This window comes from Podarcis liolepis (assembly GCF_965112155.1).
Source record: "Podarcis liolepis genome assembly, chromosome: 15".
Lineage (NCBI taxonomy): Eukaryota > Metazoa > Chordata > Lepidosauria > Squamata > Lacertidae > Podarcis > Podarcis liolepis.
Window position 1 is genome coordinate 27,804,966 of NC_139566.1, and position 21,483 is coordinate 27,826,448.

The following is a 21,483-nucleotide window of genomic DNA, read 5'->3' on the forward strand; positions in this document are numbered from 1 at the left end:
AGCTGCTTGCCACTCTAGTCGCTTTGTATCGCTTCTGTGTACATGTGTCTTTGAGATAGCTTAAGCCTTCCTGGTTTCTCAGAGTGAGGCTTTTGCCGCTTTTGCTTTTGCCATATGTCTTCAGCTGCAATATGCCAGAGCCAATAGGCACTACGAGGGTGTGATCTTGCCTGCCACTTTTGAGGCCTGGAAGCGATTCAGGGATCATCAGTGCCGGTGGAGAAAGATGAAGGGGATGGCTGTGTGTTTCCACAGGTAGGATGGAGGGTCAATAAAAAGAGAATGTTGGGGAACAGCTCTTGGCATGCATTGAGTGCCTGGTGAAAATCTAGTGCTCTTCTCCCTGCTTTCCAGAGAAATTTGCACAAGGCGATGGTTTGAAAGGTGGAGGCTGAGAAAACATGAGCACCAAGAGAACCACATGGCAGAGGAAATGGTAAATCTAGATTTTTTTTGTTTCAGGATAGTAGACAATTTCTACACTGCTGTTCTTGAATATACAATATCAGGGGTTTCAGACAGGAGGCAGTGTTGGTGGATGCTTACCTTGTTACATTCTGAAATGTCCTTGCTTGCTGTACCTGCTTGAGGTACCTGAGATGCCTGTGCCAAGTCATAAATCTTGAAACACACATGTCTCCCAGTGCCTCACCCTTAAGGCACTTTTGCTTACTTGGAGGCACTTGCCCTGGCCTTCAGACACATTGCTCTCTTCTTACTCCTTGTGCACCAGAGAGGAATCCTATAATTCCAAACACGTTCTGGGTCTCAAAGTGATAATTAGGCCACTTGGAAAGAGGAAGTAGAAGGAAGCAGGATATTTTTTGCACCCACAGCTGCCTCTGATGGTGCTTGTGCTTCCATTCATTGCAGCTCTCCTTCCTGGCTCCCCCTCTCATATTTGACTGACAATGTTGATGTATGAGATTTATTTGGGTTCCTGAGCTCAACTGGGTGGCCATCTTCTTTTTAAAAGACTGTTTGGGTTATTGGGGGCAGGTTGCTGGCAAAATAATTACCCTACCTTTGCCGGAAGCCTGGCACAGCATGAGCTGGCTTCAAAATCCCTCCTCTCCCTATGTAGGCTGTTCTGCACTCTGAGCGACGGCTGCTGTCCCAGTCCTGGTGCTTCTGGCGCAGGATAACTGTGGTTCAGCTGGAAGAGCGCGAGGGACTGTCCTTGGCCAAAGAGCATCACAGCCACCAAATCCTGCAGACTGCTTTCTGTCTTTGGAAGGAGAACGTTCAGGAAATAAAGGAAGGGTAAGATAACAGAGAAGAATCAATCATAGCATAAGATAAGCATGTAACCAGTAGCTCATCTTGCCCAGCATCCTGTTCTTTCAATGACCAGAAATGTGTCCTAGTGGGAAGGCCACAAGCAGGGCCCAAGTGCAACAGAAACTTTCCCCATCTGTCATTCCCAGCACCTGGTACTCAGAAGCATCCTGCCTCCAACAGTAGAAGTAAAAGCACAGCCATCAGGGTTAGTAGCCACTGGTATCGCAGGTCCTGCAGCTATAATTGCTTTAGGCTGACTTTACCTGACTGGCAGTGGCCACGTTCTTGCAAAAAAAAGGCCTACACCCTTGTCCCTTCAGCCTGCGGTCTGCATCAAGCCCACCAAACCTTTGCAGCCTGAATTCCTGCCACTTCCCCTTACCTTGCTATTCCCTTTATGGAATGGAAGGGAAGCAGCAGACTGGAAAGCAAGCCTGATCCAGATCTACTTGTAGGGCTCAGTCCCCATGTGACCTGCTTGAGACTCTTGTTCCAGAAGCTTACTTGCTGGTTCCGCTGCGGCTCCCTCCTTTGGCCCTGTCTTGGACAAGGCACACAGGAAATTCCCAAGCAGATATCCCTCAGGCCTAGCAGTTCAGGAATAGTGCTACAGTGGTACCTCGGAAGCCGAATGTTTTCATTTTTGAACGCCAAAAACCCAGAAGTAATTGCTTCCGTTTTCGAACATTGAATGGCTTCTGCTGTGTGTTTCCCCATTTTTCCAATTGAACTTGCAGCTAGCCCTTTGCACCTCGGTTTGTTAACATTTTGGAAGTCGAACAGTCTTCCAGAATGGATTACGTTCGAGAACTAAGGTACCACTGAAACAGCATTACCATTTATAACACTTTATTACTTTGGGAAAGTAAGTACCGTATTTTTCGCTCTATAACACGCACCTGACCATAACACGCACGTAGTTTTTAGAGGAGGAAAATCCGTAGGCATGCCACCTATAGGCATTCCCTCCATAACACGCACAGACATTTCCCCTTACTTTTTAGGAGGAAAAAAGTGAGTGTTATGGTGCAAAAAATACAGTACTTTACACGAGATAAAATGGCAGGCTCTGCTTTGAGGCTCACCACCAAGTCAGTAGCACAGAAGGCCCATGTCTATCCTGAAGCTTGAGAGAGGGTCTGCTGTGCTTCCCTTTAGGAGGACGAAAGAGGCCAGAGCTTCAAGGTTCCACTCTGTCAAGCTCCTTCAATGGTCTTGGAGCAAGTGGCGACAGGTGAGAAATATACCTGATGGATTTCACATTGGTCCACTACCTGCTGTGACTCACATTCCTAGCCTTGTAGGCAGGAGTGTGTGTGTGTGATGTGGTGTGTTCTGCGTACCTTGAAATTCTGCCCCTGATAAGCCAACATTTTGTTACGAAATGAAGTAACATAAATTGGGTAGATCTGCATCTGTCCGCTGGTGTGGCATAACTCTGCCACACGTTCTCAAAGAAGTTTGAAAATGTTGGTAAGGATAAAAGGAACGAAAGGAGGGAAGAGCACAGAGATGAGGGAGAGACAGGGAGGCTGTGGAATAGCTAGTGGGGAAAGTGGAGGAGACAGTTGTCAGCCTCTCCTCCAAATGCTGACAAACTCTACCTTGCTGACACTTCGGCTTTGAAGATGCCAGTAGTCATTGCCCACACAGTTTCTTTTTTTTTAAAAAAAAATGATATTAAAAGTTTAACAATTACAAAAAAAGAGAGAGAAAAGGACAATAAAAAGTTACAATACATCAAAAAATAAAAAATAAAATAAAAAACAATACAGCACAACAATAAAAATGAAAAAAACCACAAAAACATTTAAAAGCAAAAACATTTAAAAACACATCCAGTATTTCCATGTCTTTGTCTTTCATTTGCTTGTTTCATCGACCTCCTCGCACCTCGCTTTTTTGTATTCTAATTCAATTTCGCTATTTCAGCAAATCCTTTCCATCTTTCTCAATTTTTGTTCTATAATTTACCTTAACCCAATCTGACCTTAAATTTTACACTTTGACCCATTGCCCACACAGTTTCAGGCTTTTCTCTACAAGTGCTAGAAGGGTTGTCTTTAAAACAACAACATTGTGAAATCCAAGATTCCTGGGGTACCAAATCCTGTGACCGCTGTTAGATTCCAAAAGTGAAGAACTTGAGACCAAGAGAGAATTACAGCAATTGAAGGCAGAGTGTAAATTGTTGCTGTTGATTTAAATAAAATGGTTTGACTGTTGTTGCAGCCATTCACTGAAGGAGGCAGGAAAAAGATAATTCTCACAAGGAAGTAGGAGGTGTCTCCTAGTCCAGCTTTTAGCTGATTCTTTTTTTCTGAAAGGAACACGCTTCCAAGTGCCATGGGAGGCTCATCTGGAGGGTAGCAGTTTGGAAAAGGCTGATTTAACTCATCTGAACAGCTCTAACACTCTGCTTGGTTGCTATCCCACCCTGCCGAGGAAGCTGCACTTTCTTTTCTTCACTTTGTCCCACACAGTGACGTTCCGCTCCCCTTTTCTCTTGCAGTACTTGAGGCACCGCTCTGAGAAGTGGACGAAGCTGGTGAGAGCCGATGTGCACCACCAGCAGGCTGTGCTGCGCAGGACCTTGTCAGCCTGGAAGGTATGGCTGAGCTCTTACCTGTGATGCCCCAGGTGGCTTGGCTGGGCCCAAGGACAGCAGTCCCAAAGAACCACCAAGTTTGGCTGAGCTGGGATGGAATCCACTGTTGCCTTTGCCTATTGATGTGCGATACCTTTCCTTTTTGTGTCATATTGGTGGCATGTGTAGAGTGCTTTGCAATGCTTGTCATGAGGTAGGGGCTCTGCACTGCAAGGACAAGTTATGGGAGTGCTCAGAAAATGTGTTAGCCCTTTACATCAGGAATGCTTTCCTTCCTTAGAGAGAGAGACTGAGCTGCGAAGAGGAGCAGCTTGCCAGTGAAGCTGCCTTGTGGTCCACATCTGCCAGAATCCTCAGCAAAGAGGATATCAGACAATGTGGCACTTTGGCTCTCTGCCTCGGGGGGGGGGGGAGCCAAGAGAAGCAGAAATGTCCTGTTTCTTCCAAGCAAACACGCCTTAGCATTTCCTTAAAAAGGGGAACCTGGACTGACAGTAAATACCGCTGATTGGGGCACCTGTGGGCTACACAGCTCTAACTTCTGCTTTGGTAAAATCTCAAAATTAGGAACAGTGATTCCACATTTTTCTCTTGCAGGCTTACCAGAGTCACATCCAGCACATTCTGTCCCAAGTAGCCAAAAAGGAGGAGGAGCATAATCAGCGGCTGCTACGGTAAGCCTTCTTAAATCTGTGGCGATGCACAACCTGGTCTGACAGTCCTGGAGGAACCCTCTCCCTCAGCCCTCTGCCTTTTCCCCATCCTGGGCTTCACAGAGGGAAAGGATTTGCTCTTGGTTAGAGCTTCCCCCCGTCTCTGTCGGCCCTCAGGCAAGCACTGTGCACCTGGAAGGAAAATGCTGCAGATTCCAAGCAAGAAGCTGAGAAGGCTGCTCTGGCAGAAGAGCATCACCGAAGAGCATTTCTCTCAAAGGTAACTCCCATCAGGAAGGAAAGCTAAACTCCCAGTAAAGGTCCCTTGTCCCTGGGCTGGTTGGGGTGATTCAGGCATGACATGATGCCCTTGAGCCTCCAGTTAGGAAGTAAAAGATGACACAGTATTAGCAGTCCTCAATGCTTCCGCCCCTGTTTTCTCTGCCTAGGTTGTGCTCAGATGGAGGGATGCAGCCTCCTTGTGTGCATACCATCGTCAGCAGGAGGCAGCAGCTGTGATGGAGGCCAGGAAACATTTGCATGCAGGTGAGTGTGGCAATTTGCAGTATGGCTTGCTTGAATGTGACACATGATCCCAATACTAGCCTTCTGCCTCCTCCTGCATTGGGTCACTGGATTGGGCCTCTTTGTATGGCAGCCATATACCCCCTCCCTCGTGTAGCAGAGGAGGAGGAAGGTCTGTGATGGGTGATTCTTCCCATGCATCAGTGGATGCAGGATGCATAGCAGCTTCAAAGCCATCCACCAGGGAAGGACAGTGTGTTTGTGTGTGGCTCTGGATTGTTGGAGATATAGATATATATGATGGTTGTAAATCACCCCAAAAAATTAATTGAAGGTTAATCTAAAAACCATCTATGTAAAATTTAAGTCCACAAAGCTTTTATGTACATGGGTTCCAATACAGAATTGAGCTGTTCTCCAGGTTTCCAACCTCAGTGTTACTTGTTGCAGTGCTGTATTGTTTATTAGTGAGCTGCCTTCCTTCAACCTGGTACCTTCTGGATATTTTAGTGCTGGAACTTCCATCACTCCCAGCACCATATGCCCAATGCTGGCTGGAGTAGATGGGAGTTGTGGGGCAAAATATCTTGGAGAGCACCAGGTTAGGGAAGGCTGCTCTGAGAAATAGGATGGGAGGACGGCTGGGCTTCTTCTCACTCACTATTTTTTATCTTCCTGTTTGGACAGTGAGGCTGCAGGCAATGTTTCTTCACTGGAAGGAGTCCTACGTTCAGTCCTCTAAGCAGAGAGGGCAGTTTGTCTTGGCAGCTCAGCACCATGGGAGGCAGCTGCTTAGCAAGTGCATGGCCAGGTGGAAGCAGTATCACCTCCAGTGCATAAGGAAGATGGTGAGGAAATTTGCAGATTGAGGGTAGTAAACCAGATGTGTGGAAGGCTTTCTAGGACAGCCTGATAATTTTCATAGGAAAGGGCCAGGCTCTGTGCCTCAGAGTGGCAACCTTTGTGCCTCTTTCCCCCTGCAGCTCCTGCAGAGACAAGGAGATCAGCTGATGGCCCGGAGGCTTTCCTCTACCTGCGTCTCAACCTGGAAGACACAGGTGAGGTCAGACACATCCTTTTCCCCTTCCAGCCTCTGACTGCAGTGGGTCCATCTGAAGGCTGGGATGGAACAGTGAGGCTGCTGACTAGTGTCCGTCATGTGGCATTATGGGAAACCATATTGTGGGGGGGGGGGGGAGGAGTTCAGCTAAAGCATCTCCCCTAACCCTCGCCCCAGGTGCAGAGGAGATGAAAGGGGACAAAGGAGAATAATTTTTCAGTTAATGCTGAAAACGCAAAAGAACTTCATGGCTTGTATCTATGCTGGGGTTGGGATTTCCCCCTCCCTCCTTAACCTGGCCCACATGGTCTTTCTTTCTTTCTTTCTTTCTTTCTTTCTTTCTTTCTTTCTTTCTGCACCAACAGTTGGCGTACAGGCAGAGGGAGCGGCAGGAAACCATGCGGGCGCTTTGGCATTGGTCCATGTCCCTGCAGGGCAAGGTCAGTCTTGGCAGGCAAGAGAGGAGGTGCATTCACGTGGTCCTGTTTGGAGGGAGCAGCTCTGCTTGCAAGCAGACGGCCTTCTCTTTCTCCCTTTGCTGGATTGCAAAGCCAGGATGTAAAGAACCACACAGCTTGTTCCATGCGTGGGAGTGGGAGGGAGCTTTCTGTAGTTTGGTTAAGTACATATTACCAAGGAAAGAGGAGGAGGAGGGTGGAGACACAGGATGCTCTGTTTCCAGCTGCAGCTGTGCATCTCTCCCAGCAGCCGTGGAGGGCAGTGCCATCTCTGTTACTAGCAGCACTGCATGGAAGGGCCTTCCACCTCTGGGCAGGGCTGGGGAGCTGCTTCAGCCTAGGGCATTATATCTTGAGAGGGAGCACAGCAGTTGCAGCTAATATATGTATTTCCATTACATATGTCAGACATAAAAATGTTTTCAAGAATATAGGGACGATCAATCTCTCACTTCTGTGATGTTTTTGCACCACCTCCCACACTGCTGACAGTTTTGGATCTATACTTGAAATTCTGAGAGCTTAAAAAAGAAAAAGAAAAGCACTGGCATGTGTATTTGAGTTCCTTGAACCTGTTTGCTTTCTCCGGAGGGAATTTTTGCTGGTTCCTTTGTCGCTGATGAATACAAGAGGCTGTGCGGCCACTGCCACCTATGTGTCTTGCCTGCAGGTATTTGATGCTTGGCTGGCATTTGTCCTGGAGCAGCAGCGCAAGAAAGGTCGGATCGAAAGGGCTGTGGAGATTTACCGGGCTGATTTGTTGCGGGAGGGTGTGACCCGCATCCTCAGGTACACGGCTGGCATGAAGGAATTCCGAGGGCACTTGCAGGCCCAGCATCAGGTGAAGGTAAAAGAACGGGACCCATCTTGTGGCTCCCTCTCATTTCACATCTATACAACTTTACCATCGTTACCCATTTTATTTCGCAACAGGTTGATAACTGCTTCATACACAGTGGTTTCTTTTTTGCATGTTAGATGGATCGGATCCACAATGATGACTAACAATTATTTGCTCTATTACCTGCCGTTCGCCCCAGGGTCTCAGGACATAATTTAAAATACAATGTTAAAAACAGTTTTAAACAAATTTCAATTGTCAGTATAGGGGGTGTTCTGAAAATATTTGGTTGTTACCTGTGTTGGCTTGTCCTCTCTGTACGTAAGCAGGAACCACAGATCCCTTATGGGGTTCCACCCCACAGCAACAGATAGAAGCACACGCCACCCTCTCACAGGTACACCTGGGACAAGTATAGGCACAGTAGGTCCTGTCAGGTCCACTGCCCAGCTTCTCCCTCTAGGGGGCACTACAGAGCCAGAGAGTGACATCATCACAGGTGTGCCTGGCCCACACCTTGCCCCACTCTTCCTTTGGCTCTGTTCTTAACCTCTTTTGACATGCCATGTTGGATTGAAGCATTTGGGAGAGACTGCTGCTCCTCCAGATTCAAAACTGGAGACTTTCCTCTTGACTATGGAGGAGCTCCTTATACAACTATGCTCCTCCCCTAAAGACCAGACTTCCCCAGCCTGGTGCCCTCCAGTTATTCTGGACTATAACTTCCATCAGCCCCTGCATCATATGGCTCTGATGAGATTTGTAGTCCAAAACATCTGGAAGGACGCCAGATTGGTGAAGGCTCCCCAAGAAATACAGAAATTAACAAGCTCCTTCTCTCCATTTTCCCTGCCCAGCCCCTCCTTACAGCAGACTGAAGGGCACACACAGCCCTCGCTTTTGCAGCACCACCAACCTGCCATGTGCTTCTTCCTTGCACTCACAGATCGCCTGCCACCGTCACCAGGCTGTCTACCGGTGCGCCATGCTCTGGAAACTAAAGGCTCTCTGCCAGAAACCCAGCCTGTCTATTCCGGGGGGCCCTCTCAAGAAGCGAGTGACATTCCAAGTGCCAGTGCCTGCTGCAATCTCAAGAGCCAATGAAGATCTTGGAAGGAGAACGAGCCTTCGTTCCACGGCAAGGCCTGCACAGAGCGACCACCAGGCCCACATTTTCCAGGCTTCTGGAGATTCCATCCTGACTGATCTGTGAGTAAGATAAAAAAATTCCTTCCAGTAGCACCTTAAAGACCAACTAAGTTAGTTCTTGGTATGAGCTTTCGTGTGCGTGCACACTTCTTCAGATACACTGAAACAAGGATCTGGCAACTTCTGTTTCAGTGTATCTGAAGAAGTGTGCATGCACACGAAAGCTCATACCAAGAACTAACTTAGTTGGTCTTTAAGGTGCTACTGGAAGGAATTTTTTTTATTTTGACTATGGCAGACCAACACGGCTACCTATCTGTAACTGTGAGTAAGAGGCAAAGTTGCAACCTCCTTACGCTCGCTTCCCCTTCAGCCACCTGAAACTGTGAATTTAATTGCACAGTGGCCTCCCTCATTTTGAAAGCCACTGCATATGCATAGAGGAAGGCTTCTTTTAATTTTAAAGAGTGGGGAAAGAATGAATTGCAGCTCCCTAGCAAAAGGACTCAGCAGCAGATGGTTAGACTCTCTTCTCCAGATCTCATTCTCTCTCTCTGTTCCATGCAGGGAAGGTGTCATGCACAGGAAACTTTTAATGAAACTTTGGGGATTCTCCTGGGCCTTCTCCTATCCCTAAGGCTCTATTTGCCCATCTCCCTGGCAGTCATTTGCTGTTGTAATAATACTAATAAAAATCCTCTTGAAATTGACTAGTCTAACCAATCTTTATTACTAGCCAAAGGGCAGGCAAAGAAGGATTGTGCCCCTTAGGATTATTGAGTGGCATGAAGTACTGGAATCATTATTCAGTTCTCAATAGCAAGCCTTGGAGTAACTGCGCTGGCTCTTTGGTTTTGTTTAAACTTGTAAGGCTGTAAGTGATAGGTACAGTTGCTTGTGTAAATCCACCTGTCAACCTGCTTTTCTTAAAGAAGTAGTAGTGCTGAAAACATGCTTGTAGGCACTCCTGTGCATAATTATCAGTGTGTAAAAGGTATGTATGTACCTCAGTGTTCCCTAATTCTAAAAAGGCCTCTAACCCTCCCTCCTATCCTCCTCACAGGCAGGCGGCCCGCCAAGGCAGGTTACAGCCCCGTAGACCTGACTTCCTGCTGCAATCTCTGGAGAGAACAGAGCTGCCTGGTCCTGACTTGAATGGGTAGGGAAGAATGTTCAACTTTCAGACATGACAAATTAATAAATAGAACAAGGACTACATAGGGGCTACTCCCACCAGCCAAGTTCAGGGTCACTTTTACCCAAGACCTCTAATGAAAGGGAAGATCCAGGATGACATTCTCACCCCATCTTGGTACTTAATGGATGTTCAAACTAGAATAAAAATGTGTGCCCATCAACCATCCTGTTGATGAAATAAGAAGCAAGGCTTCTTATTTGATTGCATGGAAAATTCGGAGTGTAGCAGAATATCAAACTCGCAAAACAAGACTTCTGCAACAAGAAGCTCTGATGCAAGTCATAAAGCTACATGGCCACAATTCTTCGTGGATGTCTCCAGATTCTTGGAAAACTTCTGCTTGGTACAAAAAAGGAAAGGGCTGGAGGTGGGATAGATGGGTGGGTGGACTTAGTCCACTTTAATTTGTAGAGCAAAGCTTAAAATGTGCCTGAGCTAGAAAAGTGGATGCTGGCAGCTTGGAAGGTAACAGTAAGAGGGATTTTCCCAGATTCTTCCTTGGTGTGCTTCAGATTCTTATACATCTAACAAATTGGATCTTTGTCTTCCTCTTCTAGACTAGAAAGCCTTGCTGGGGCTTTGCAGAAAACGACTCCAAGCCACCCACCTGCTCTGTCTACGGCCCTTTTGTCATCTGCCCAAAGCAGTGTCCCTTCTCCACCCCAGTTCAGCAGCTGCCCCTTCTCAGCACCCCCACTTCCTCAGGCTGCTCCAGTGCTGCGCACACCCCCTTGGCCAGATAGCACAGCCCTCCCAAAGCCAAACCCAGAGCTGTTGCCACCTTCCTCCTTCATGACACGGAGACGAGAGAGGCCAGGAACGGTGAGTTCTCACACCTTGTTTGCTGCTTCACGCAGTGGTAGTGCCCTCACCTTACACTCACTTGATCTGCCTGAGTCAAATTCCCAGTTAAGGCTGCAATCCTAACCCTCAGCTGGCAATGGCAGGCTTGATGGAATGGTGCAGTCAGCCACATCCACAGTCTAGCTAATTGCACCAACCAGGGTGGAAGGAAAAAAATGCAGCAGCAGGGCTTGCTCAGTGGATCCTGGCCTGACGCCCTCTTCACCCTCAAAAGGGCCTGTTTTGGGTTGACCCCATTGCAGCATTACTTGCCAGCAGGGACACCACTTCTGCCTCATCCAAACCCCCTCTAGCATGGCAGATTGCTGATTTTGATTACTCTGGAAGGCTCCCAGATTCAGAAGTGTTTGCCTCTCTGTTAGCCCAGTTCTGTAGCACAGAGCTTATCCCTCTATCAGTTTCTAAGGTGGGGATCCTTTTATCATAAGAACATTCCATCCAAAGGGCTTAGGGTACCTTGCAGTTTGTTTAACACCAAACCCATAAGCACAGCTCTGAGTGGTGTCTGGACAGGTTAAATTAACATTCTTGTTTTCCTGCCTTTCAGGTCGAGCCTTTGGGCCTGCAGCCTGGCCTCTATTCCACAAGCCCTCCGGGACCAACCACTGGGAAGGAAAAAGTGCTGGCAGACTCAAGGGCAGATTTCCTCCTGCCTGAAGATTTTTCAAGGAGAGAGAGCCCTCCTCCCCATCCCACTTGCGGAAGGGCAGGTAACGATGATGGTCCTATGAGTGACCCACTTTTCTCACTCCCAAATAGCAAAAGGCTCTTTTTTTGCCTGCAGGGAGACATTTTGTTTCCTAAAGGAAGTGAGCTGCTTGTTTTGAGGCCAGGGGTGCAGTGGCTTTCCAGGAGGTTTGTCCTCCTACCTGGGTATAAGTGTGTGCCCTCCCGTTTTTGCTGCTTCTGCAACAAGAGTAAGGGGGCATGTCTCTGAGATGTGATCCTTCCCAGATGACCCACAGTTAATATGGCGGCTACAGAGAAGGGAGCAGAAGCTGCTCGGAGGGATTCCAAAACCCACACTGTCTTCCTTTTCATTTTAGGAACTAAAGAACCAGAAAAGGCAACAGAGGGTTTTACTCAGGAGGCTCTGGCAGTTCACAAACAGCTGGGAGCTGAGCTCCAGGTTATTGGGAAGAAAATGCAACTCTACCACCACAACCAGCAGGAGCTGAAGTACGTAGCCAAACACTACTTCTTCTCCCACTTTGCAATGCGTGTTTGGGCTTCTGTTTCCTCTGGGAAGGAGAGATCGGTTCAGGAAATCCTAGTTGGAAGGGGCCACTGCTGTAGTCTGCTGTGTTGGTGGGTGCAGGGACACAGTTCCCCTCCAGCACACTCTTCCATGCCTCCCTTAACTGTTGCCCTCTTGTAGCACCGCCCAGTAAATCTTTATTTTGATGACTTCAGAGCAAGCAGTAGGCATATCCATGGGCTGGCTCCCTTCCCACACTAACAAATTCAGGAAAGGGAAGGTGAAAAATGCCCTAAGGCCGCAATTACCCTGTACATTTAAAGCGTTTTGATGCTGACTTCCCCCAAGTAATTCTGTGAGCTGTGATTTGGTATGTTTCTAGGAGACCCTTATTCCCCTCCCACAGCTACGCTTCCCAAAGTCATTTAACAATCCATCCCTCTTCCCAGGGAACTCTAGGAATTGTAGCCCTTGGAGAGGAAGAAGGGCTCCTACAATCTCAGCACCCCTAATAAACTTCAGCTTTCAGAATTATTTGGGGGAAGTCATCACTGTTCAAAGTGGCATCATAGTGCTTAAACATTCCTGTTGCTCCTGAAATGCTTCCCCCCACAAACCTAACTGCAGGGGAGGGGAGCAAGTGTGTATGTGGGGGTGGGAGATTTAGGTGAACTAGTTCTGGCCCTGTACACTTTGGCTCAGCCCACTCCTTTTGTCCCCACCTATTGCTGGCATGCAGTCTGGAAGGTTGGCTACAAGGACAGAAAAAGATTCTCCGCCATCAGTGTAATAGTTCTTATGGTCCAATTTCCCCAGTAAACCACAGTAAGGAAACATCAATAGTGCTCTGTAATTAAGTAGTTATTTAGACAGATACTAGGATCAGGCGGGATTTGTTCAAGGCAGTCCTGCTGCAGATAACGACAGAGGGCATTACTGTGAAGGCAAAGCAACTGGAGTGGATGGGCTGGGTTAACCTACCTGACAGGTTTATAGAGGAGGAAACATTTGCACAGGGCTCACTTAAACCATTGCAAATCCTGTAAGTGCAAATGGTTGCATTGGGCCTAATAGAGGAAAGTGGTGGGGATTGGACCCCCGGCCTTGCTTTCATTTGGCCAGAACAGGGTGATCTTCTGGCTTTTTATTCCAGGTCCTGCCAGCGGCAGCAGCGCCTTCTGCTTAAGTGGCTGGAGATGAGACCAGGGGATGAAGAACAGCTGGCTGTGCGTCAAGTACAAGAAGAGTTGGATCAGGTACAAACAGGAAGTTCTCCCTGCGGCCACTGAAGCAAAATTAAATGGCTGCAGCGAAGCCCACACATTTCCCAAAGGGCACTGCAAAGAAGAGTAAAACCTTTATTCCCCTGCTGCCATCACCACTTCTGCTATTATTCTCTCAGCTCTAGGGCTGAGATGGTGTGAAAATATGGAGCAAGAAAGTGTTTATAGTGAGACTGGAGGGAGCCTCCATGTCCCATGGTCCTCAGGGCCTGCATGGCTTCTGCATTGCTCTGGGGCCCACCCCTTTGCCACAAAACACCTAGATTTTCCTATTTCAGGATTTGCTTCTCATAAAGTTTTGGTGGTTGCACTTTTAAAAGAACGTATCCAAGTATCTGATGCTAGTTTCTTCTTTTCGGCAATAGGTATTACTATGCTGGTTAGTAACTAGAGCAGTGTTTCCCAAACTTTTTTGGGCAACGGCACACCTGTTTACTGAAAAAAAATCTCACGGCACACCACCATTAAAGCCCCGCCCCATGACGTCAGCGCGCAGCGTCACGCCGGGAGGGTGTAACTTTCAATTTTTTTCCCTCCCCCTTGCCGGGGAACCTCCAAGTGGGGTGTAAAGCGAGCGTACCTCAAGACCGAAACGCCTAATTCCTAGGGGGAAAGCATAACTGGGCGTTAACCGATCGCAAACCCTGTCCTAGCCCATTAACATAGGAAATTAACATATAATCCGTTCCTTCCCCCTCTCGTCTGCCGAGTTGGTCCCTGCCCCTCTCGCGAGACTCGCCGCCGGGTCCGCTCTCGCGCACATAGCCCGGCGAGAGGGCGCCTTGCCTGTGCGCGCGCGCCAGCGCGCGCGCCAGCGCGCTCTGTACCCCCTCCCTCCCCCTTTTCGGCCCAGCGCGCCGCCTTGCCTGTTCGTGCGCCGCGCGTGTGAGGCGAGCGGGAAGGCCGCGTAGCCCCCCATGCAGGAGACCCAGGAGAGCCCGGCGGCCGCCGAGACCCCCGCCGCTCTGCCCGCCCAGGACGAGGGGCCCGGAGGAGGAGGAGGAGGAGAGCCCGGCGGCGGTAGCGGAGGAGAAAGAGGCGGCGGCGGCGGCAGCAGCGGCGACTCGGAGGCCGAGCTGCCGGACGGGCCTTCCGCGGAGGAGCCTGAGGGGAAGAAGGAGCCGGAGCCCGAAAAAGGCGGTGGCGAGGAGAAGGAGGAGGCGGAGGAGAAGCCGCGAAGCAGCAGCGGCGAGGAAGAGGAGGCCGCTGGTGAGCGTCGGGAGCAGCCGCAACCGTCTTCGCCTCCGGCCGCTGGGCCGCCTTCGCCGCCTCAGGAGCCGCCCGAGGTTGCCGCTGTAGCCGCCGCGGCACACCAGGCAACATCTCCCGGCACACTACTGTGCCGCGGAACACCGGTTGGGAAACACTGAACTAGAGGGTATCAATTAAATAAATTACTTGGTAGCTCAGCATGTTTTGGAGAATCTGGAGGAGGTGGGCCTGTAGTATTGGAGCTGAGGTCCCTTTGGTACCCTCCATAAAATATCTGAGGGAGCTGGGCCTCCCAAAGTTTATGGCCATTGTCATTCAAATGGTGTGTGTGCACCGCATCTTGTGATCGATTAAGGGGGGTGGGGCTCACATGCCCCCCCATATTTTATTCAAGATGGCATCCCTTCTGTAGCAAAGCTCCCCAGTGACATTGTGTTTCTTACTCATTTGTCACTTGTGGTACATGGTTGCATGTGGCAGACAAAAAGGGGAAATATAAATTTACTTATAAATCAAGATGCATCGGCTTAGTGCTTTGAAATGGCAAACTGGCATATCTGCTTGTGAGTAAATCAAGTTTTTGTTAGTTGGAAGTTTGCACCACCCAAACCGCTTTTGAGAAGAACTGCAAAAAACCTACTCCATTTGGGATTGGTCTGGGAGCTAGTGCTACCCTAGCAGTTTGTGCATGTTTTGTGTGTTGTAGCTCAAAGATTTTTGGATGAGGGAGGCTAGGAATAATTTCTCGGGGGCACAGATGGCTGCCTCTCATGCTAGCTGGGGCCTGAGCCAGGCTGCCACCCCAAACTACCTCTTTGTGCTTCTGTTTCTTTGCAGCTGAAAGTGAAGATCAGTTCCCTCAAGCACATACTGGGAGAAGAGCGACAGCTAATGGAGTCCTACATCTCACGTGTCCAGGATATTCGAGCGGCTCTTAGCACTTAAGCATCTTGGACTCACTTGTTTGCATGATATGCAGTGGGATCGCTGGATGTTGTCCCTTTGCTATGCAGGGGGGTGGCAGAGGAGCCTCCATCCCGGTAGCTGTACAAACACTGGTGGAGGCTGCAATCCAATATAACTCATTTACCTGGAAGTAAGTCACATTGACATGCACAGGATTGCACTGCAGGTAGTTAGCATGTCTCTTTACAGCAGTCAAATGCTTTCTTTTAAAAAGTCAGCCACGGTAAGTCATTCGTTTTTATTTTAAAACGTTTGCAATTAATGAGTTAATGTCCTTAAGTTGTACATTTTGACATACAAAAATACTGTGCTACTGATACAGTTGAAAAATTAAATGGATTCTCCGTGCAGGAGAAATTCACAGCGTCACTAAGAAACCCACTCCCATTTTGCTTAGGATCAATGTGACCTCCTCTGGCTCTCAGCAGCCTCAGGCCCCCACCACAATCTCCTCCCCTAGACCGGGAAGTTCATCCAGCAGAATTCCCGTGTCCTCAGTAAGCAGCAGAACCTTCAGTGCCGCTCTGCAAGCAGAGTAACAAGAAATTAAAGCTCAAAGAGGAACTGGCAAAGCAGCCAAGTGGAAGCAATCGAAGGAGCAATGGATGGAGCAAAGTTTACCCGCTTCGGGTAATTTTGTCTTTTTTGATAATGCACTAATAGAGGAGCTGTGACCCATCATTCTATCCTATGGTTAAACAGGCCAGTTAGCTGGTTAGAAAACCCACCTTCACACTGTGCAAAGATAGGAAGGATGGATGACCAGCCATCATCACCAAGGCCACTTCTCTGCCCTTCATCAGCATCAGAGACAGGAGCCACTATCATTGGAAACATCCATGCCTCAAATGGCACACGCCTCAGATGAAAACTTGCTCCTTTTTCTAGCAGTCACCGTCTTAAACGTGCCTTGGCTTCTTTTCTTATGGCTGTGCTCATTAAAAGGGGCAGCTTCTCTCGTGTGTGTACAAGGTAAGACTAAAGCAAGGAAAGCATAAGGAGGAGACTTTTAAGGGGAGGGATGCAGTTTTAAAGCCAAATGAGCTCAACACTCCTGAGCCTCAGCCATGTTCACAACTTGGTTTCTCGAGGTCAAGAACAAAACACAGACATCATAAATAAACCAATCCCTTTTCAACTGCCCTCCCCCCCTTTGGCACCAATTTCTATGAATCCCCTCCCAGGAAAAAAAAGGCATAGTAAGTTTTAAGATTCCCCTTATTATTGGTCTACGCAGCAGTGCTTAATATTTTGCCACTGAACCCCACTTAGATGTGTGGGGGGTGAAGGTTCAGAATAGAACTCTCAAGCTGGCTTTGGCAAATTTGGCTTTTAAGTATTTTGCAAGTCCAGCAAAGAGTGGGGAAAATGGTTAACACACACGAGAAAAGGAGGACTACTCCTTTTGCTTTTTAGGAAGACCTGGGCTGACAGGATCTTCTCCCCCAGTCGTCGGGTTCTGGCAAGTTGGCAGTAGCTGCGTAGGGAGAGGAAAGAGGCTTTCACTGCTGTCCACAGCAAGAGACTTCCCACTGCCTTTGCAGAGAAAAAAAACACAATTCTGGGTTTTTTTCACGTCCCCAGCTTAACAAGAGACTAGATATTTCCCATTAAAAAAAAAAAGATTAAGGCCTGAATAGCAATACAGAATGGCCGGGTTAGAGTGAGCTCAAGCTACAAATAAAATAGGTTTCCTAAAAACAAAAACAAGATCAAGTCAAATGTGGAATGTGGACACAGTGTTTGAGGTTTAAAAATACAGTGCAGACTTCTGTTTTAAAGGGATAGTACCAGATTTATAAGAGGTTTCTAAAACAATGGCACACCCAGATGAACTCTTTAATGTTTCTATATTCCACTCTGCTGAGTCTCCTGGTTTTGGCATTGGACTGTTCAGTCTGGTGTGAAACATAAATTGAGAATACGGCTGGGTGAGAGACATAATTAGAAAATATGGAACATGTGTCAATCTGACAGTATCCCTTGAAAGCAGGAATCTCTGCTCTCCTCCCTCCCTCTGACTGCAGCATTTCAACCAAGACTTCATCGTTTGGTGCCAAAGCAGGCTGAAAATGGCATCTTGGGGAGAAATGCCTATTTCTACAGGCACAGGGAAGAAGCAGAAAAGCCACCCTGGTCAACATTCTTAAAGGCCACAATCCCTGATATGTCTGCAGCTCTCATGGTGGGAATGCACTGCCGGCACCCCCTGTTCTAAGAACAAGGGGGCTTTAGTTTCCTCACTCAGGTCCTGCTGAGCAATACTCCCACCTTAGAGAAACGTATCCTTTGACGAATTGAGTCCCTGTTGCATATAAAAAGCCCCCCTGGCAGTGGAGTCTCTAGAGAGATCCTAAGGCCTCTCCAAAGCGGATTTTCTGGCCAGGCTTCAGATAAAAATTAAAGTCCTTCGGTGCCTCAAAGATCAAGACGATGGTTGAGCCTAGATTAAACTCTCCTAAATGTTCTCCTTTCCTCATGGGGATGCCCTCGTGATTGTTGTTGTTTACGAAGCTGAAGTCGTTGTATGAGCCTTTGCTGTAGCTGGGGCTGTTTGTACGCAGATCCTGCACATGGGGAGAAGAAAAGAGGTGTTACATAAGGACTCCAGGAGGGAAGCAGGTAAGTGCCTTGCAAAGAAGCCTGTAACGTTTTGTTACTCAACCACGGGCTACTTTAGCCATTTGTAAGTGAAGTGCAGGGAGGGAGGCATTTTTGTGGTGCCTGCCTGGTCACCATAAGAAGGTTCTTCTTCACCATGGGCAACGAGGCAAGAGGCTACTTAAAACCTTGCTCAAGGCCCAATTCGCATGTATTCACAGTGACACAGTTGACGCCAAAACCACACCACCCTCTTTCGCGGAACCTATGAATTGTTCGCAGAATGCTCAAGAACCACCCACTCCCACCTGCTGCCTTGCAGGACTGAAGTTGCACTCAGTTCCATAACCAAGTTGGAAACAAAGAAAATCAGTTCAAAGGAGGTAAGGGTACTCACTCGTTGGGGAATTAACAACAAGAAATGGTTTTATAGTTCTAAGGTTCCTCAGGAGCTGGGATTATTACAGTCATTTAATATGTCCCAAGTGATTGCTCACAGGCTGGGCAAGTGATCCCACCATCAACATTCCCCCCTGAAAATATTAAGCAGCCTTTTACCAGGTTTAGGCTATTTGTCCACTTCCTTTGACTGGCAGCAGCAGCAGCTCCTGGGAGAGGGAGAGCTCCCTCCAACAGGGAATTGGGTTGCCTTTTCCCATCACCTGCTGCCACCTGGTCCTTTTTTTGGCCAGAGATGCTTCCAAGGATTGAACCTAGGAACCTTTTCATTCTTACCATTGGCCCCTCCTGCGTAATGTCTAGAGCAGGCCCTTATCCAGAAAAGGTCTGGGGTCCTGAGTTATTTTGGAAACTGCGAAGGTGGGACAGCAACGGGCAGCTCAACACAGTTCAAGTGTCACTGTTCCACTTGTACTCTAAATGGTGGGAACACATGGGACAATGACTCCTCCTTCTCAAGTGTTTGAAAGGCTTGACTCACCTGATCAAAATAGATGCGGATTGATCCCACATTTTGGGCTCCTACTGCAGTCAGAGAGAAAAAACCGTGCTTCCAGTAGCCACTGAGTACAACGCGTTCATTATGGCAGAAGAGTTCTTTGATCCAGCGAGCAACCCCTGGATTCACAGACATCAGGGAGCCTATGGGGAGCAAGGAGAGAAATGGGCAGAACCACCCTTTTATTTTCCCAGCCACTGTTGGGAAGATGAAAGCAAACTCTCAGAAACAGCTTGAATGAAGAAGCTTTCAGCTCTGTAAGACAGTCTTCCTGTATTAAGACACAGTTGAGGCTTTGGGCTGGAGAGTGGAAAGGGACAAGCTGGAGAAACCTGGTAGTTTTAAAATTAAGTTAGACACCCAGGAGCAACAAACACTGGTATACTTTTGTAAGGGCAATAAGGGAGGGAGGGAATCCAATCACTCATAGTATAAGCGTGATCACAACCATTTTCCCTCTTAAAATCCTGCAGAAATAATAATTTCAGAAGCACTTAAGAGATGGGATCACTTGCTATTTTTAAAGGGCAAATTCATTCAGTGCCTTTTACATTCTGAACACTTCCTGGTAAATCATGCTTCTTCTCAAAGGAAGGATGATGTCCAGCATCAAATGACTCTTGGTTCAGGAACCACTGGATTTTACACAGAAGCACAGAGTTGGAAGGGACATGACTTCACCGACAAATATTTATTAAAATGCAGTGTTTAGCAGCAACCTTTCACTGCTTGTGTATCTCTGGAAACCTGGCTTACCTGGGAAGTGACGCCGGTGAGACACTTTCCAGTCGGTCGGTGAGTGGAAGCAGTGGTAGTCTCCAGGCGCCAAGTAAATCACACAGTGATAGAGCTCATTGCAGTCCTTTGTTACCAGCTGCTTTTGGAATGAGGAGGCTGAAAGAATAACGAGTAAAATGGTTTTTCAGGCTTCAACACAAAACGGGAACATAGGCAGCTGTAGGTGAGACAGAAGCAGCTGCAAGGAGGAAGAGGAAGGGGTGGCTCAATGCCTGTGCCCTGTCAGGGCCCAATGCAGCTATTACATGGCATCCAGTGGTTGGTCCTCTGCAGATGCCAAGTCCAGTGGAATGATACTGAGCCCCAAAGTGTGCCTGTGTACACCTACCTGGCTTGCTTTTACAGTTCTCTTTATCAGCACGTGGTCCCAGGAAGGACTCCAGTGAGTAAGTGATGCCTTTTACTTGCTCCACTTCACAGTTCTTCACTTGCCCAAAGCTGAGAATCTTGCCATCAGATGGACTGATCTACAGGGAGCAAACAGCACCAAAAATTCTCGTGTTAGCATCTGCCACTTCTCTAAACACTATTAATTTTTTTTAAAAAAATTGTATCCTACTATTCTATTCAGAAGATGATTTTAAAAACCCAACAGTTCTAGAACAATCTGCAATGCAACCAAAGCATAAATCAAAATATTGGCATAAAAACCACAAAGCCATCAGAATTAAGCATCAAAACACCTGAGAGAGGCCTTTTTAAACAGCCCATATTCATCAGCTCCAGTGAATCAGGTCTGATGCAGTTAACTTGGCAAAGAAACTCATCTAAAGGTTGGATGGGATAGGGCCTTGATGGTGTCCATCAGCAGTGAGGCTACTGCTTCTCCATAAACTCAACACCACTGCCCCTCACATCTCTGCCACTTACCATACTGTGGATGCCGCAGACAGGTCGGGCTTGGGGCTTTAGCTTCCGCCTGAAGAACTCACTAAGGTTTCTGTAGTGGTGAAGGTCTTCCACAGCAGCCTCCTTCATGTTGACACCAAACGTCCAGATGTATAGGCTGAGGACTGGCTTCCGGAGCCAGGTGGGCAGCTCAACACTGTTCAGGCGCCCCCAGGCTCGGGAAAGGAGTCGCGTTGGCACAGATTTGTACAGGGAAACCTAAAAACAGAGGAGGAAGATGGGAGCTACTTCACGACACCCGCTCACCTGGAAAAAACAACTGAAAACCTGCCCTTGGCTAATTTTAATGCAAGAGATCAGAGGCTGCTGGTGGGGGAGTATGTTGGGAGGAGAATGTAATTTCCCATGCACCCTCTACTGATCTACAGAGGTGGAAAGGCTGGACGTAAAAAAGCTGGCAATTAAAGACTAATTAACATGGGGTTCTTACACACACACACACACACACACACACACACACACAGCACCCAAATAATGATCATGGCAGCTTCCACATTTTGGTCTAACCATGAATCATAGAATTGGAAGGGACTACAAAGATCATCTAGGGGCTCCAGCAGCTTTTGGACTACAGTTTCCATCATCCCTGACCACTGGTCCATCTAGCATGGGATAATGGGAGGTGTAGTTCAAAAACTGCTGGAGACCCAAGTTTGGGAAACCCTGATAGTCCCAACTTCCTTAAATGCAGGAATATTTCACCCAGTGTGGGGCTTGAACCCACGACCTCGAGATTAAGAATCTCATGTCCTACCAACTGAGCTATGTTGAGCATATGCTCATAGCATATGCACCTCAAATAGATGACTGGTTCTCTCCCCTGGATTAGGCAATGAGGTTGGGAGGAGAGGCAACTCCGCAGCTGCTAACAACTTTTGAAAGGGCTTCATGTGGCTTTAGGATGCCTATCCGCTGGGGGCC

At 48.0% G+C, this 21,483-nt stretch overlaps 2 protein-coding genes across 18 annotated transcripts in view; one reads left to right on the forward strand and one right to left on the reverse strand.

The window, feature by feature from the left end:
- SFI1 (SFI1 centrin binding protein) overlaps positions 1–15,673 on the forward strand; it is a 34,444-nt gene extending 18,771 nt beyond the window's left edge. For 11 of the 12 annotated variants that reach the window (XM_083478454.1, XM_083478445.1, XM_083478444.1 and 8 more), the window contains 19 exons: positions 125–255; positions 355–436; positions 1,085–1,263; positions 2,440–2,515; positions 3,794–3,889; positions 4,487–4,563; positions 4,720–4,822; positions 4,992–5,088; positions 5,755–5,915; positions 6,051–6,125; positions 6,493–6,567; positions 7,256–7,432; positions 8,373–8,635; positions 9,639–9,734; positions 10,331–10,595; positions 11,185–11,347; positions 11,684–11,816; positions 12,989–13,091; positions 15,168–15,673. In XM_083478454.1, coding sequence (XP_083334580.1) covers positions 125–255; positions 355–436; positions 1,085–1,263; positions 2,440–2,515; positions 3,794–3,889; positions 4,487–4,563; positions 4,720–4,822; positions 4,992–5,088; positions 5,755–5,915; positions 6,051–6,125; positions 6,493–6,567; positions 7,256–7,432; positions 8,373–8,635; positions 9,639–9,734; positions 10,331–10,595; positions 11,185–11,347; positions 11,684–11,816; positions 12,989–13,091; positions 15,168–15,275 — 2,460 coding nt within the window. In that variant the 3' untranslated portion in view covers positions 15,276–15,673. The remainder of the gene's footprint in view (positions 1–124; positions 256–354; positions 437–1,084; positions 1,264–2,439; positions 2,516–3,793; positions 3,890–4,486; positions 4,564–4,719; positions 4,823–4,991; positions 5,089–5,754; positions 5,916–6,050; positions 6,126–6,492; positions 6,568–7,255; positions 7,433–8,372; positions 8,636–9,638; positions 9,735–10,330; positions 10,596–11,184; positions 11,348–11,683; positions 11,817–12,988; positions 13,092–15,167) is intronic. The other variant, XM_083478448.1, reaches the window with a different exon arrangement.
- PISD (phosphatidylserine decarboxylase) overlaps positions 15,520–21,483 on the reverse strand; it is a 39,964-nt gene continuing 34,000 nt past the window's right edge. For all 6 annotated transcript variants that reach the window (XM_083478763.1, XM_083478765.1, XM_083478760.1 and 3 more), the window contains 5 exons: positions 20,524–20,760; positions 19,982–20,120; positions 19,612–19,749; positions 18,838–18,998; positions 15,520–17,863 (listed from right to left, as the gene is read on the reverse strand). In XM_083478763.1, the coding sequence (XP_083334889.1) occupies positions 17,639–17,863; positions 18,838–18,998; positions 19,612–19,749; positions 19,982–20,120; positions 20,524–20,760 (900 nt within the window). In that variant the 3' untranslated portion in view covers positions 15,520–17,638. The remainder of the gene's footprint in view (positions 17,864–18,837; positions 18,999–19,611; positions 19,750–19,981; positions 20,121–20,523; positions 20,761–21,483) is intronic.